The sequence below is a fragment of the Phalangium opilio genome, unplaced genomic scaffold (genome assembly GCF_054372755.1).
Source record: "Phalangium opilio isolate 3A_F unplaced genomic scaffold, DU_Popi_V2 ptg000082l_1, whole genome shotgun sequence".
Lineage (NCBI taxonomy): Eukaryota > Metazoa > Arthropoda > Arachnida > Opiliones > Phalangiidae > Phalangium > Phalangium opilio.
This window is the reverse complement of record NW_028324189.1, coordinates 6,774,927-6,790,094: the sequence shown is the minus strand read 5'-3', so window position 1 is coordinate 6,790,094 and position 15,168 is coordinate 6,774,927. Positions and strand designations below refer to the sequence as shown.

The 15,168-nt window shown below is 33.8% G+C and overlaps 3 protein-coding genes and 1 long non-coding RNA gene across 5 annotated transcripts in view; 2 read left to right on the top strand and 2 right to left on the bottom strand.

Annotated features, from left to right (window-relative positions):
* The first annotated feature begins 48 nt into the window (after positions 1-48).
* LOC149651243 (uncharacterized) lies at positions 49-1,015 on the top strand. Its single transcript, XR_016371142.1, has 2 exons — positions 49-479; positions 611-1,015. It is a non-coding gene; the product is annotated as an uncharacterized LOC149651243 (long non-coding RNA).
* Positions 1,016-1,908: 893 nt separating this feature from the next.
* LOC149651242 (magnesium-dependent phosphatase 1-like) lies at positions 1,909-3,356 on the bottom strand. Its single transcript, XM_089848074.1, has 6 exons — positions 2,837-3,356; positions 2,698-2,755; positions 2,530-2,640; positions 2,357-2,464; positions 2,215-2,300; positions 1,909-2,136 (listed from the first exon to the last, which is right to left on the bottom strand). The coding sequence occupies exons 1-6, from the start codon at positions 2,874-2,876 to the stop codon at positions 2,051-2,053; spliced, it is 489 nt and encodes a 162-aa protein (XP_089704200.1). The 5' UTR covers positions 2,877-3,356; the 3' UTR covers positions 1,909-2,050.
* Positions 3,357-4,342: 986 nt separating this feature from the next.
* On the top strand, positions 4,343-8,242 carry LOC149651241 (RING-type E3 ubiquitin-protein ligase PPIL2). The gene is made up of 15 exons (XM_089848068.1): positions 4,343-4,517; positions 4,601-4,656; positions 4,726-4,837; positions 4,904-4,955; positions 5,016-5,159; positions 5,226-5,391; positions 5,448-5,548; positions 6,128-6,248; positions 6,308-6,504; positions 6,575-6,726; positions 7,414-7,470; positions 7,545-7,614; positions 7,682-7,744; positions 7,804-7,943; positions 8,082-8,242. Exons 1-15 carry the CDS (start codon positions 4,486-4,488, stop codon positions 8,170-8,172), a joined length of 1,554 nt encoding a protein of 517 aa, XP_089704194.1. The 5' UTR covers positions 4,343-4,485; the 3' UTR covers positions 8,173-8,242.
* A 99-nt stretch (positions 8,243-8,341) lies between these two features.
* The window catches only part of MESR6 (misexpression suppressor of ras 6), a 216,616-nt gene continuing 209,789 nt past the window's right edge, over positions 8,342-15,168 (bottom strand). For both annotated transcript variants that reach the window (XM_089848069.1, XM_089848070.1), the window contains 3 exons: positions 12,622-12,697; positions 11,786-12,033; positions 8,342-9,042 (listed from right to left, as the gene is read on the bottom strand). In XM_089848069.1, the coding sequence (XP_089704195.1) occupies positions 8,931-9,042; positions 11,786-12,033; positions 12,622-12,697 (436 nt within the window). In that variant the 3' untranslated portion in view covers positions 8,342-8,930. The remainder of the gene's footprint in view (positions 9,043-11,785; positions 12,034-12,621; positions 12,698-15,168) is intronic.

Here is a 15,168-nt window from a genome sequence, read left to right as displayed (position 1 = left end):
AATAAGCCTTTAAGGCAAGTATCGAACACGCTGCGCATGTGGACTACTTGTTACTTACTTATCACGTGGTACGATCCTAACTACAACCAACGGAGGGTTTTCATTGGATGGGAGGATAACGCAGTTTATAAGAGGGAATTTGTACAACGTGTGAGTCTCATTCCGCTCCGCTCGGAGACTCGAGTATCACCTCTTCTCGCACACCGAGGCAATTTGGCTGAGCGCCAAGATAGAGGACAAAGAAACATCGTAACGTCGCCATTTTGAACAGAAATTCAGTTTGAATTTGTAGAACAAAAGTCAATCCGTCTGTAATAAAATGATGTCCTGTACGGCCCTCAAGATGTACGTCCCAAGATGTCCGAAGGTCAAGATGAAGAACTCTGCGGTCCAAGCCGATACGTTGTCTTTTTTCTAAAAAAATCACAGCGTGCGGGGATCTTGCTCAATTTCCATACGCCATTATGGAAAAGTTCATAGTAAGTGCTTAAATTTTATACTTAAAGCCCAAAGTAACTAGATACGAAACCAAAAATAGACCAGCTAAGCCTAAAAAAATAGGGCGTTTTCCAAACTAATAAAATCTTTTTTATTTGTGGTTTCTTTTTAGGACATTGTGTCTAGGAACGCAGAGCAGGATCCCCCGGACGCAGAGCAGGATCCCCCGGGGGTTAATATTAAATATTAAAACGCAGAGCAGGATCCCCCGGGGATTCACTATGATCCTTGGCTCTAAACAAAAGACGTCTAGGACCGCAGAGCAAAGCATCCTTCCATATGGGGAGTGTCCATAAAGGAATGGATGATATAGACGCCAAGACGCGTTGTAAATAATGTAAAATATATTTTTTTTTCTCATTTTCATATTGTATTAATGTAAAAAAAATGTTTCAAAGTGTAATTTCTTGTAAATATATATATAATTAATTTTAGTTTTTCAATCAAAGTGTTAACCCTAAAAAAAGGGAAAATATCAGCTATAGAAAGAATAAAAATAATAAGTTTTATATTCTAATATTTTGTGCGTAATTATTATTTACTTCAAATACTGCCTACCTAGAAACATTTAGGCAACGTGGGGGTGTAATAACACAAGTAGAATCTGGACAAAAGAACTAGGCTTAGCAACTTGAAAAAATGAAAGCACCATGCCCCTAGCCATTCCCGGACAAAGAGCAAAAAAAAAATGGCGGAGTCAGGCGGACATGATGAAATCCTCGTAAATACTTCATCTAAGCCTTTGACTGATGGTGCAAAGAGCAAAAAAAAAAAATGGCGGACATGATGAAATCCGTTTGAAATACTTCATCTAAGCCTTTGACCAATTCTTTGACGGTGCTGCAAGAATCTGCGCAGACACAATAAGGGTTGCATATCTACTTAGGAACACGAGTTCAATTCGAAATTCGTCAAAAAGAGAGGCATGAAGTCATTATTGGCAGTTTAAAACCCCAATTTGGTTGCGATTGTTGCAACACAAATTTTTAAAGCAACAAATATGTTAGAAGTGGTATTGCCAAGCATAATATCCACGTAACACCCAAGGAAATCATTTAAACTTACATAAAAGCAAAAGTGTTAAAGGGAGGGTGAAGTAGAAAATCAAGTGATTTTTTATCGATTCTTCTACTAATTATAAGACCAGCCTGCATAGTGAAACATTCAGGAAATACTTCCGAGTGATTTTAAAATTCAAATTAGGTTCAGATTTTAAGGATAATTTTAAACAAGGACTGCCGACCAATCGCGTAACGCCCTGCCTTTTTGTTAACAAAATTCTCGTGGCACGCGCCATGCCTAAAGAAATTTATCACGAGATTTGATAAAATTCGCGCGCTACTTGATTTTCTACTTCACCCTCCCTTTAAGTATGTATGTATGTATGTATGTATGAAAGTATGAAAAATATCAAAATAAATTATCAATATATTTTTAAATAAACATTCTTTAGAATTTCTTACAAATCTAAAAACCACCGGATTTTTTTCTTTCCTTTACCATAAATAATTTAATTAATTTAATCTTATTTAAATTTAAATTAAAATTAATTTTAAACTTTTTTCTTTATAAATTCATCCATAGCTTCTTTCAAATCCTTTTGACAAAAGCCATCTTTAACCAATTTACAAGTGACGCCTTTAAATAATCACAATTTAATTAATTAATTTTAATCTAGATTAAAATTAATCAAGATTAAATTAAATTGAAATTCACCTAATTTTGATAGATCTCTTATATTTCTATGTTCATCATCAAAAAACATCATTTGGGTATACTCTACTCCACTTTGCTCGTGAAAGCTATTACCAGTTTATATTAATTAACTTTAATCGACATTAAGTTTAATCTATCTAACCTTTTAAAGTGGGTAACCTTGCAACCAGGGTATATTTCTTTATAAGTAAAATACTTGTCAAAATCTAAAAGTTTTAAAAGTTGATTGGCTCCTTCAATTTCCCCCGTTCTAATACCAATTAATTAAACTTAATTAGGATTAAATTAAAATAAATTAAGGTAAATTAACTGAACCTGGATGCAATGGCTAATGTATACCCATCTTCTTTTAATGTTTGAAGTAAACCCTCAACCTCTGGATAGCATTTAATTTTTCTACCACATGAATCCAATATATTCCCATCCCTAATTAAGATTAATTTTAAATTTCTAATCGTGATTAAACTTAATTTAAGCATTTACTTTAATTTAAAGGGCGGGTTAACGTGAGTGTCCACCCAAAATGGCCATAAAGTATAGTCTGAAATAATTTCAGACTATGATTAGACCATGGGCCTAATTTTAATTAATTAAGTTAATTAACTTAATTTTAATAACGTACCTAAGTCAAAGACGATAATATCCGGACGTTTCTCTGACATTTTAAAAAGTGATGTTGGTGCCGCGTGATTGCAAGTACAATTGTAATGTTGCTCAGTGTTCTGTCACTTCCTGGGTTATCTTATTACTTTTGCTTTTAATTTTACGCCTACTCTCAGTAGGTTTACACTTTTACTAAAACACGTATGCCTAATTAAGTGGGCTTGTCTTTCGTTTACTTTTACTTTATCTGAAGTAGCGGTAGTGAACACAAAAGGGTTGAAAATATTCAACCGTTGCCTACGTTAATCAAGGCCTGTACGCGGTATGTTCGAAGAGAGCGACTTCTTATTTTATCCCTATTTTACCGCGAAATTGCTTTTATAGCTGGACCGAAACGCGCGCGAAAATTAGTATTTAAAATTTCAAGCGCGAGAAAATGAAACATTCAAATTCCTTAACTCCAGCTAATAGAGTTCTCAGGTGAGAGAATACGGCAACGAAAAATAAAAATCGGCGCCGCGCACAGGCCTTGATTAACGTAGGCACATAGATATATTAAAAGGGTAGATACACAATTCAATGGGAGGTCGACGCGGAAGGGGCAACGAGCAGACAGCCGCTATTTTCTGGGGGTAGCCGTATAAAACGCCATCTATCGGGGAAAAATTAGCGGCCAAAATTGGAACTATCATAAGGATGAGTGGCACTCTATGTTAACTCCCTATAGGGCATAATAAGTCAAACCCTCGGAGATGCCATTACTCCATTTCCAAATCTACTTCTACATTATGGCCATGACCAAGGCTTAGCTCGCCTTAAATGTTTTTATTACCAATAAATGTATAAAAAAAAGACTCTTACCTTCAGAAAACGGTGGTATTTCCTCGAAAGTAAGTAGAAATACAAGTTCCAAGTGTTTTTTAAAAGATTTTACAGGTGTAAAATTTATAAAATACGTTTTTCCGCTCTTAGCTCGTATAAAATGGAGCAATGGCATCTCCGAGGGTTTGACTTATTATGCCCTATAGGGAGTTAACATAGAGTGCCACTCGTCCTTATGATAGTTCCAATTTTGGCCGCTAATTTGTCCCCGATAGATGGCGTTTTATACGGCTACCCCCAGAAAATAGCGGCTGTCTGCTCGTTGCCCCTTCCGCGTTTTTTCGTTAAGCCTAAGCCAGCGAAGTGGATCTAGACCCTTTATAGTTTTACTATATCTATGCGTAGGCAGCGATTCAACTCCAAGCCTACAACAATTTAGCAGACGACAAAAAACTATTGCCACCAAGGAGGATCTCACAGTAGACCTGTAAATCCGACTAGGAGAGGATCCTCCTTGGCAAAACAAGCCTCCCGAGTTTCTGTCTTTCTATGATTATATTAATTGCTAGCAATTTTTAACAAAATATAGGTGTTTTTGTCAATATTTGAATTGCAAATTTCAAAGAAAACAAATTCTGATTTCTCTTGAAATTGGATTAAAAAGCGCCTACTGACAGTCCCGCATTTCACCTACTCACCTCACTCCTCCTAGCCTCTGCTCTGAACTTAAAGCAGAGGTGTTTTTGTTTACGCGCCTTGCTTAAAAGTCAATTTGACAAACCAAGGGTTAATTTTAATTAATTTTGACATTAGTGTAGTGTTAAATCACTACTAAACTAACTAAAAATGGGGAAACGCCAGCATCAAAAGGATAAAATGTGAATAATAAAAGCAATTTGAATTTTTTTTTCGCCAAGGCTTAGCAAAAAATCCAATTAACTTTTCAATTTTAAAATTAAAGGTACTTGACGTGTACAGAATGGGCCCAATTTTATGGAGGAAAAAAGCCAGGATCAGGTACGTAACTCCGCTTTAACCACGCATTCATTAAGATAATCACAATTAAATTAAATTGATTAAATACAGAGCCAGAAGGGGTAGCCCATTTTAGAAGGCTACCCTTCTCCCATTGCACTCTATCACTGCAACCCTTTGAACACCCTTATTGCACGGAGGAAGGGGTTATCTACGACCTAATGTTAGTTAAATTAAATATAATTAACGTTAAATCATTATTAATCGTCATTGCATTAAATATTTAAAGGAACATTGTTCCATTTGTGAAGAAGTTTGGTATTGACCCAGCAACTGGAAAGGTATTATAATAATATTGTTAATTAGTTTATTATAAGTTAATTAATTTTAAATAATTATAGAAATTAGACGTTAAAGCTTTGACTAAATTGAATTTCTACAAAAACTCTGAGGGAAAATATCATTGCCCTGTTTTGTACAAAGTTTTCAATGCTAATTCTCACATTGTGGCTATTAAACCCACTGGAAATGTTTTTAGCTACGAGGTTCGTTAAAATTAATCAAATATTAATTAAATATCATTAATCATTAATATTTAACAATTAAATTAGGCGATTGAACAACTAAACATTAAAAATAAATCCCTGAAAGATTTATTAACTGACGAACCTTTTAAGAAAAATGATATTGTTACCATTCAAGATCCTTCAAATTTAGATAAATTCAATTTATCAAATTTCCATCATTTAAAAAATAATTTGAAGGTTTTAAACGAAGGTAACTTAAAATTAAGTCTATTTAGTAAAAGATTAACATTAATTATTAATTTCTAGAGGATGAAAAAGCTAAGAAAGATCCACGTTACACTTTAAAGTGTGTTAGTTCAGAAACTAAAGGCATTTTAGATGAACTTAAACGCGATTACAAACCAGCTGTAAGCCTTAAATAATTACCCTTTGACATTAATTAATTAATTACCCTTTGACATTAATTAATTAATTACCCTTTGACATTAATTAATTAATTACCCTTTGACATTAATTAATTAATTACCCTTTGACATTAATTAATTAATTACCCTTTGACATTAATTAATTAATTACCCTTTGACATTAATTAATTAATTAATTACCCTTTGCCATTAATTAATTAATTACCCTTTGCCATTAATTAATTACTTACCCTTTGACATTAATTAATTACTTACCCTTTGACATTAATTAATTAATTACTTACCCTTTGACATTAATTAATTATCCTTTGACATTAATTAATTAATTAATTAGCCTTTGACATTAATTAATTACCCTTGGTCATTAATTAATTACCCTTTGACATTAATTAATTACCCTTTGACATTAATTAATTACCCTTGGTCATTAATTAATTACCCTTTGACATTAATTAATTACCCTTTGACATTAATTGATTAATTACCCTTTGACATTAATTAATTAATTACCCTTTGACATTAATTAATTAGTTATTTAATTAAATTATGACATTAATTAAGGTTACTGAGAAAGTGGAAAAATTGAAGGCGGATAAAATCAATTCCGCTCATTATTCAACTGGAACTGTGGCTGCCAGTTTAACCTCAACTGTTATGGAGCCAAATACAGTTTTGGAACCGGGTAATAAATGGCATATCCCATTTAACCTTTAACCCCCGTCTAAAAATCATGTTTTTTAGCAATTTTAAGCAATGAACAAGTTCGTTATGGAAGGTTAAAGAAAAAGGGTTATGTTCAATTGATCACCAGTCACGGGCCTTTGAACATTGAACTCTATTGCGAAATGACGCCTAAAACATGCGAGAATTTCATTAAATTGTGTTCAAAGGGGTATTATGATGATACCATCTTTCATAGATCCATTAAAAATTTCATGGTAATTATTTAAATGAATTAATTGCTGTTATTAATGATTAATTAATTAATTTAATATTTGTTTTAATTAGATTCAAGGTGGGGATCCAACTGGTAGTGGAAAAGGAGGGGAATCCATTTGGGGGAAACCTTTCAAGGACGAATTTAAACCTAATTTGGTTCATCAAGGAAGGGGAAATTTGGCTATGGCCAATACCGGACCTAATTCAAATAAATCGCAATTGTAATTAAATTAAGCTATTTTAATTAGAGTTAAATTGATATTTATTAATTTCAATTAGAGTTAAATTGATATTTATTAATTTCAATTAGAGTTAAAATTGATATTTATTAATTTTAATTGGAGTTAAAATTGAAATTAATATTAATATTAATTGGAGTTAAAATTGAAATTAATATTAATATTAATATTAATTGGAGTTAAAATTGAAATTAATATTAATATTAATATTAATTGGAGTTAAAATTGAAATTAATATTAATATTAATTGGAGTTAAAATTGAAATTAATATTAATATTAATATTAATTGGAGTTAAAATTGAAATTAATATTAATATTAATATTAATTGGAGTTAAAATTGAAATTAATATTAATATTAATTGGAGTTAAAATTGAAATTAATATTAATATTAATATTAATTGGAGTTAAAATTGAAATTAATATTAATATTAATATTAATTGGAGTTAAAATTGAAATTAATATTAATTGGAGTTAAAATTAATATTAATATTAATTGGAGTTAAAATTGAAATTAATATTAATATTAATTGGAGTTAAAATTGAAATTAATATTAATTGGGAGTTAAAATTGAAATTAATATTAATTGGGAGTTAAAATTGAAATTAATATTAATTGGAGTTAAATTGAAATTAATTTTAAATTTTTAATAATTTTTTCCCTTCAGTTACATTACTTATAGATCTTGTCGCCATTTAGACACTAAACATACTGTTTTTGGAAAGTAAGTTTAATTTAATTTAATTGTAATTAAAGTTAATTATTTAATTTGAACTTAATTTTATTAAAAAAATTAAGAGTTGTGGGTGGAATGGATACTCTTAATGCAATGGAAAAAGTAGAAACAGACGCTAAAGATAAACCCAAGGTTTTTAATTTATTATTAATATTATAGTTAAATTAATTTCAATTAAAACTAATTATTTATTTAATAGGAAGAAATTAAATTGTTAAAAGCTGTGGTTTTCATTGATCCTTATGAGGAAATTGATGATCAGGTTAGTTGCAATTGTAATTTAGTTATTGATTATTAATATTAATTAAAATTATTAATTAGCTGGCTAAAGAACGCGCGGAAGAAGAGGAACGCCTGCGCAAAGAAGAAGCTGCCATTAAAGCCAAATTATTGCTAGAAGCACAAAAATTAGTGGCACATACAAAAGGAGTTGGAAAATACATTACTCCTAATGTTGTCAAGTATGGCTTGTTTTTTTTTTTCGCCTTTATTGGGTGATATATTCCCTTTAAATCTGCTCATTGGGTCATATTTTCCCCTTTAAATCTGCTCATTGGGTGATTTTCCCCCTTTGTTATTAATATTATTTGTAATTACAGGAAACTGAAATCGGGACCCTCTGATGAATCTCCTGCTCCCAAAAAAGTTAAAACACTTCCAAAAGGTTTTGGAAATTTTAGTTCATGGTAAAAGTTATAATTTTTGTAAAGACTTGTCTTTTATTTTTTTCGAATCAAGAATAAAATGTGTTTATTATGAATATTGATGTGTGTTTTATTTTTTTCGAATCATGAATAAAATGTGTTTATTATGAATATTGATGTGTGTTTTATTTTTTTCGAATCATGAATAAAATGTGTTTATTATGAATATTGATGTGTGTTTTATTTTTTTCGAATCATGAATAAAATGTGTTTATTATCAGAAGGGGATAATAGAAGAAGGATGCCACTCTGTATCCTCTTCATACTTAAGTTATGTAACGTCATTCTTTCCAGGCTCACCCTTTTTGTTTGCTTTCCCGCTCATCAAACTTCAGATGGGCATCGCACCGTAAGGTGAATTCTATAATTGTTTGGTACTAAATTCCCAGCAATCAACCCACAAACCTCGTCTTGGGGTGGGACAAAATCCACAAGCACGTCTTGCCAAATAGTTAAGCGCTTATAGAGTAATGATGAGGGAACTATTTATCGCGTATGTGATTCGGTTTAGTAACCTTGCTCCGAATGATCCGATGTTGGGAAGAATGACGTTACACTTACCCCGCTTTGTGCTTGTACACTTCTCTCGAAGAGAAGTATTATATACTTCTGTTATTATGAATATTGATGTGTTTTATTTTTTTCCAATCATGAATAAAATGTGTTTATTATGAATATTGATGTGTGTTTTATTTTCACATTAATTTGTCCGTGAAAAATGACTTCTTACCCTGAGTTTCTACCTTAGTAATCCAAAGTAACGTTTAAGGAACCGTAAAGCTCCTCTAACATTTTAAGAACCAAGTTTTGAATATCGTTAACCTGTTCTTGAGGACAATATTCGTCTAAACTTGATCTGCAACAAACAAAAAATTGCGCAATTTTCATTTAAACGCCAACTTTTAACATTGCGCTTCATTTTAAGTAGGGTCAGGATAAAATTAATGGATAAATTATGTTAATTTGCCTACCAACCCGACAATTACGCAAATTATACGAACTACTTCGATTACACTAAAGCTAAGATTATTATAAAAAAATTCGTCGTCAAATGATAGGCAATTTAATACCGATTGTTCTCACTAAAATTAAGAGAAACCGTTGGATGCAACACCTAACCTATTATTACACATCATTACTAAGTATTTCATATTGTAATTACACTAAAATAAGCGTAATAATTAGCTGGATTCAGAACTTCATTCGTTTTTTGATGTTTTACGACCATTTTTTTTCCAAAAAAAAAAATCTCTTTTAATTTGAAATAGAGACGTTAAGTATAAAGGAGCGAAAACGAAGTACAGTGGGATGGTTCTATGGGCAATCCATTTTGAGTCAAAAATGTATGACATTTTACCCCTACAAATAACACCCCCCAAAACAAGCTATGAACGTTGGAGTGTTTTATGGATGCCCCCTTAATTAAATTAGAAATCATTGTGTGTTCAGTTTCATATCGAATTTTAAGGGGTCATTCCATAAAACCAAAAGTGTATAGATATAAAACCCAAAAGTACACTTCATTAACAATTCCCTGCCATTGGCTTTAGACGGCATGTAAATTGAGAACGAGATTGAGAAGCATACTACCTTCGCTCAACCGCCTACAGGAACTAACCAATTAGGGAAAAGCCGAGGGGGTAGACGCTCTGGATCTCTATGTACACCTGAGTTCAAAAGAGTTCAGCTTTGACAGTGCATTGAGTTGAAATCCTTCGGAACTAACAGTTCAGCTTTGACAGTACATTGAGTTCAAGATATATTGTACACCTGAGTTCTCAAGTGTCTACACCCTCGGGAAAAGCTACTGGGTGTCATAGGTTTATAGAAAGTAGTACATGATGCTGGCGATCCAAACGATAATTTTTGGTACTAGAGCTAGCATCTACTACAATATGAGCCTATTCACAGCTTGTTCACTGTACCACGGTCGGGAAGGAAATCATACACAGAGGGGGGGGGTCGAAGCTATTCTGGGATAAATAGGCGAGGCTTCTCATATTTCAGGAAGACAGCAAGTTTCAACGAAGTGTACTTTTTGTTTTATACTATAAACTTTTGATAAAACAGTGGGACAATGTTCGTAACTTATTTAGGAGGTGTCCATTGTGTGTGACAAAATGTCATGGAAGTTTAGAACTCTAAATTGATTTTTCCCATAGAACGTTCCATAACACTGCATGTTCTTCGGTCCTTTAATTACCACGTCCCTTTTTGGAACACCATGCGAGCTCGGAGCTTAAGCTCTCTAAAGCGATGAGTAACAAATGAATGAATGGGCAGAGAGGTAATAGGTGGTGTCCGGTAGTTACTACTTGGAGGAGGTGATAGTGGTAGTTCAGTTTTTCGGGGAGAATAGCGACTATTAAATTAAAAATAATTGGCTTCTACATAAGAGCGGTGGAGAGAGTCTTATCTCTCATCCTGTTGTTTTATCTTGCGCGACTTAACAGTGGCCGCTCTCTATCTCTCTCTATTTTCTCTTTAGAAAAAAAATGAAATAAATAGCCGTAAAATCCCGTGATAAGAGACGATATCTTCACGGGCCAACAGGCCAGGTGAACTTTGCGCGATGGCATATCTTTTTTTATTATTTTATTTTTTTGTGCCTTCTTTGTGGTTAATTAATTACCCGGAATGGGCCTTCTACAATTTCGCGTGATTTTTGGTCATTTATCTTTAGAGCGTCGAGTTCCCCTTTGAAAGCGAAGCGACACTCTGAACCATTCAAATAAGCCTAATGTTCAACACCGTAATTACGCTTTGAAGTAATTCCATTTAAGATACTTGAAAGATGTCGTAATCGAATTTTAACCTCGGTTTAACTTATTTACTAATGTAGTCTAAATTCGAAATTAATATACCACGTGAAAGGACACATTCCGTACAGTAATTACACCAAGTATCATTAGCTACCGAGCTGAAATAAGCTGACAATTTAAGTTCAAGTTTCAAGATCCAACACCATAATTTAGTTTTCTTTTTTTCATTCACAATTTCACATATGGTACCCTCAAGTCTATATAAGTTAATTATAATTACGAATCTCTACGAATTAATTATATTTAATTTCCGTTAAGTAACTTTGATTATTCTGTGGCAAATTCTCCCCCCCCCTGGTTTAAAATTTCACCCATAAAATCATACGCAGCATCCTGTTTCCAGGTCAAAAAGAATTGTATAAAATTGTTATTAAATTAATAATATGCCTAGACATTGGGAAACACATCTATAAAGTAATTTCTATACATATTGTCAAAAAATGTAGTTGGCCCCGGGAAAAAATATGTTACCATAAGGCGGGAAAACATAACATAATAAATTATAACGCATCCGGTAGTTTGAAAAAAGAAAAAGAAATAATTCATAAAAATCGAATGATAAAAAAAAAGAAATTAAAGTTTTGGCAATGTCACGTGTCCGAGGTCGCTCTCGTCTTCCCGCCAAAATAAATGAATCTCGCGCCAAAGTGAAAATAATCACGTGATGTTTATAGGCTTAAAATGCGCGTGAATATAGCGTCCCTGTTTCCTGCCGAAATAAGTAAATCTCGCGCCAAAGTGAGAAACTGAGATTATAAGCTTAATAGCAACTCTTACCTGGCTAAGGTTACCATGGCAGGTTTGGGTAAGGTCTTCAAGAAGTTTTTAGTCTCTTGGACCAAATGGTCAATTTGTTCTTGACTGGAGACGTGATGAGGTAAGGGAGTTTCGTCGCAAGTACAACCGACTTCGTGCAAGTATTCGGGTAAGTCCCGCCTATCTTTGGTCCTCAAGTACTTGGACCCCCCTGAATCGTCTTCTAATTGTTCCGGGTTTTGAGTGGAAGACACAGCGTGGGGTCCTTCCTGTTGAAGTTTATCATGAATAATGGAGAAACGAGACTGGAATTACTAATTGAGATAAGTAATTATACCGAGTTTAACATTCGAAGCGAATACAAATGGCTCTTAACATCGCGTGGGAAAAACATACGCGAGGTGACGCCAGAACATAACTTTGACGCCGTCACTTCTCGCCTGTTTTAAAGGCATAGCGCAACTATCCAATGATACCAACTCAAATCCTCACGCGAGTCATTTTGGCATTCGTTTGAATAATATACTTGAGAAGATAGCCTACTCCTTTAAAAAATTGTTTAGAATGTCTACTGTATTCGTGATTAGTTATAACTCAACTTCCGGTGTGTGCTAGACATTAAACCAGAGTATATACAGGGTATTCCAAAACGGGGTAATTATAGGACCGAAGTATAGTACTGTACTATACAGTATGGGCAATCAATTTTGTCCATACTTCTAAATGTCCTTAAGGGGGACACCCTAACACAAGTACTCAAAATTGATTTCCCATCGAACCATCCCATTGTACTTCGCTCCTATAATAGCTACTCTTTTTGGTAACTCAATTTTAGGCCTACTTTTAAAATGACCTACCAGATCAGTTTCGGTTTCATTTCGGCTTTCTTCCAATGGCCAAAATTCGTTAATAGCTTCGCGTAAATCAAACCATCTGTAAATAAAAATAGAAACATTAATATTTCAAAGGTGGCTACATTTATATTTATTATTCCAAGGGTTCAATATTATATTTTAGACCAAAGGGAGGGTTGGGGGTAGGGGTTAAGCTAGGAACCTGGGTGTTAAACTGTTAATTAAAAACAATTAGAAAGCGTTTAAGAATATTTCGATGAGGGGATAGCGTGCGTCGCGTGATTTCCTTTAATTTGACGACAAAAATGATAAAATCGTTTGCCATGGGAATGAAATTTACATCTTATTAGATCTCACGTTGTCGGCAACGCTAACGATGGAACGAACTTGTATTCACCACCATTTTGGGTTCGAAGGAAATTTCTTTAGGCTCTTTAGCGAACACTATCTATTCACGCAACCATAAGTTTATAAGTGATATGTTCCTTCCATAAGTATGACACTACTTGTACTTCGTAATGCTAGAGACTTATACTGAGAGCTACTTCGAGGGAGAACGACAAGTCCTACACTCGGTGGTTAATTTTGCAGGACTTCGATCTTCCTTTTTAGTCTGCATTACTAAGCCTTTAACAGCACCTCTCCAGGACCAGGAGTCGCTTTACTAGAATCTATGACCTAGGTCACTTCATGACAAGCTTTCAATAACCAGTGCCAAACTTATGGAACAACTAATAATCTGAGAGCTAGATCGAGAACGACAAGCGAGAATTGATTACACTCGGTCAGGGGTAAATAACGAAAGGAGTTAGAGACGCTAGCTTCCGTAGTGTAGAATACAGTGGGACCTTGAAACGTCATAGAATTTGTAACTAACGTAGTGCCATCTTTGGAACTGTATTGTAAATAAGACCAGAAACTTAAAAGTTTTGCCTTAAAATCTCGCGCCGCAGGTATTCTGGGTAAAGTAAAATGGCGGGTGTCGATGTTGTGAAGTCGTCTCATAAATCAACCCAATATAATTATTATATTCAATCGCGAGTAAACAGCGATTTAAAGAAGAAAGATAAGTCAACAATTTGCAATTTGAAGCTGGGGAAATCCTCAAAATGTGATCAAACTTGTTTTGCCGTAAGTGCGCGGTTACAGAGTCGGCTCAGTGAGCCAAGGCTTAGTGGGAACTGTGGGATCAGGATCATCGACTGTATCTGTGACTAAAGAAATTAAAACAACTAAAACTGTATTGAAGGCTGCAAAAACGACAATTAATTCCATTTCATTATCGAATAAGGAATTTACCAACTTTAAAGTTGCATGTTTCTAATTCAAATGCACCTTAATGAATAAACTTTACTCTAAGCCTAATTGTCACTCAGTCGTAAGCAGACGAGCACTAGCAGACGAATACTAGCAGACAGGAGAAACTCGATATCCCAGCATGACTTGCGAATCTTTGCTGCCACGCTATTGGTTGGAAAATATCATACTTATTTTCAATTATAGGCGGCGCGACCGAGGCGTTTTCTCTTTTCTGTGTCTACGTTTGAAAGTCCCACTGTATTCTACACTACGGAAGCTAGCGTCTCTAACTCCTTTCGTTATTTACCCCTGACTCGGTCAATTTTGCAGGACTTCCATCTTCCTATTTAGTATATACTAAGTCTTTGACCGCTCCTCTCCAGGAGTCGCTTTACAAGAATCTATGACCTACGCTCTCATTAACCAGTGACAAACTTATGGCACATATCTTATTAATTTATGACGCAACTAATAATCGAAACGTTACTAACAGACGGACAAACTCTTGTTGCATGTTTCTTACGGATAATCGGGTACGAAATTATAAATGAAATTCGTTTAATTCTACTAAAAACAACACTAGAATTCAACTGCTACATTTAAGCCTAAATTATTATTATTATTTTACCCTGAAATTTATCAAACTTTGCATTGGGTTGGCGGCTTTCCCACGTACCCTATTAGCCCCTTAGCACGCAGCCACGCACCTCCGTAAAACATTGATTAATTTTGTAAAAAAAAATAATTAAATATCATTGACTAAAACCAAATAAAAAATACGGACTAATTTCCGTTAATAATAATGATCTTTCGAAGACGCTAAGCGAGTATAAAAATCGCAGACCACATTGATTAAAAAAAACCCTTTCGTACCTCGGGATAACCGCCGGGCCGTTAGATAGATTATTTCGATATAAAAAAAATTATATATTTTTGTGATTGGGATCTGTTGGGCCCGGAGAATTTTATCCGTACGCAGCAGCTGGTAACAATTTTTTTGGGGGGATAATTTTTTTCTTTCTATACATCTTCCATCATTTCATATTTTTGTCGGCGCGCCCTTCCTACGGTGGCGGCTGTGAGAAGGGGTTATACAACTAATTCTAAAGGAGTTCTCGCTTTTTACGCGGTTTTTTTTAATTCAATGACGTCATTGATGCGCCATTTCACACTACACCGCCAGAGAGAGATGAGATGAGATGAGAAAATAAAAAAAAATTCGCCTGCCTTTAAAGAGGAACTGACACTATA

Coding starts and splice junctions, on each gene's coding strand:
- LOC149651242 (XM_089848074.1), bottom strand. CDS start 2,876: ATGTCAGAGAAACGTCCGGATATTATCGTCTTTGACTTAG. Junction 2,465..2,529: donor ACATTAGCCATTGCATCCAG/GTTCAGTTAATT, acceptor AATTGGTATTAG/AACGGGGGAAATTGAAGGAG. Junction 2,137..2,214: donor AAGAGATCTATCAAAATTAG/GTGAATTTCAAT, acceptor GATTATTTAAAG/GCGTCACTTGTAAATTGGTT.
- LOC149651241 (XM_089848068.1), top strand. CDS start 4,486: ATGGGGAAACGCCAGCATCAAAAGGATAAAAT. Junction 6,249..6,307: donor AAATACAGTTTTGGAACCGG/GTAATAAATGGC, acceptor CATGTTTTTTAG/CAATTTTAAGCAATGAACAA. Junction 7,944..8,081: donor ATTACTCCTAATGTTGTCAA/GTATGGCTTGTT, acceptor TTGTAATTACAG/GAAACTGAAATCGGGACCCT.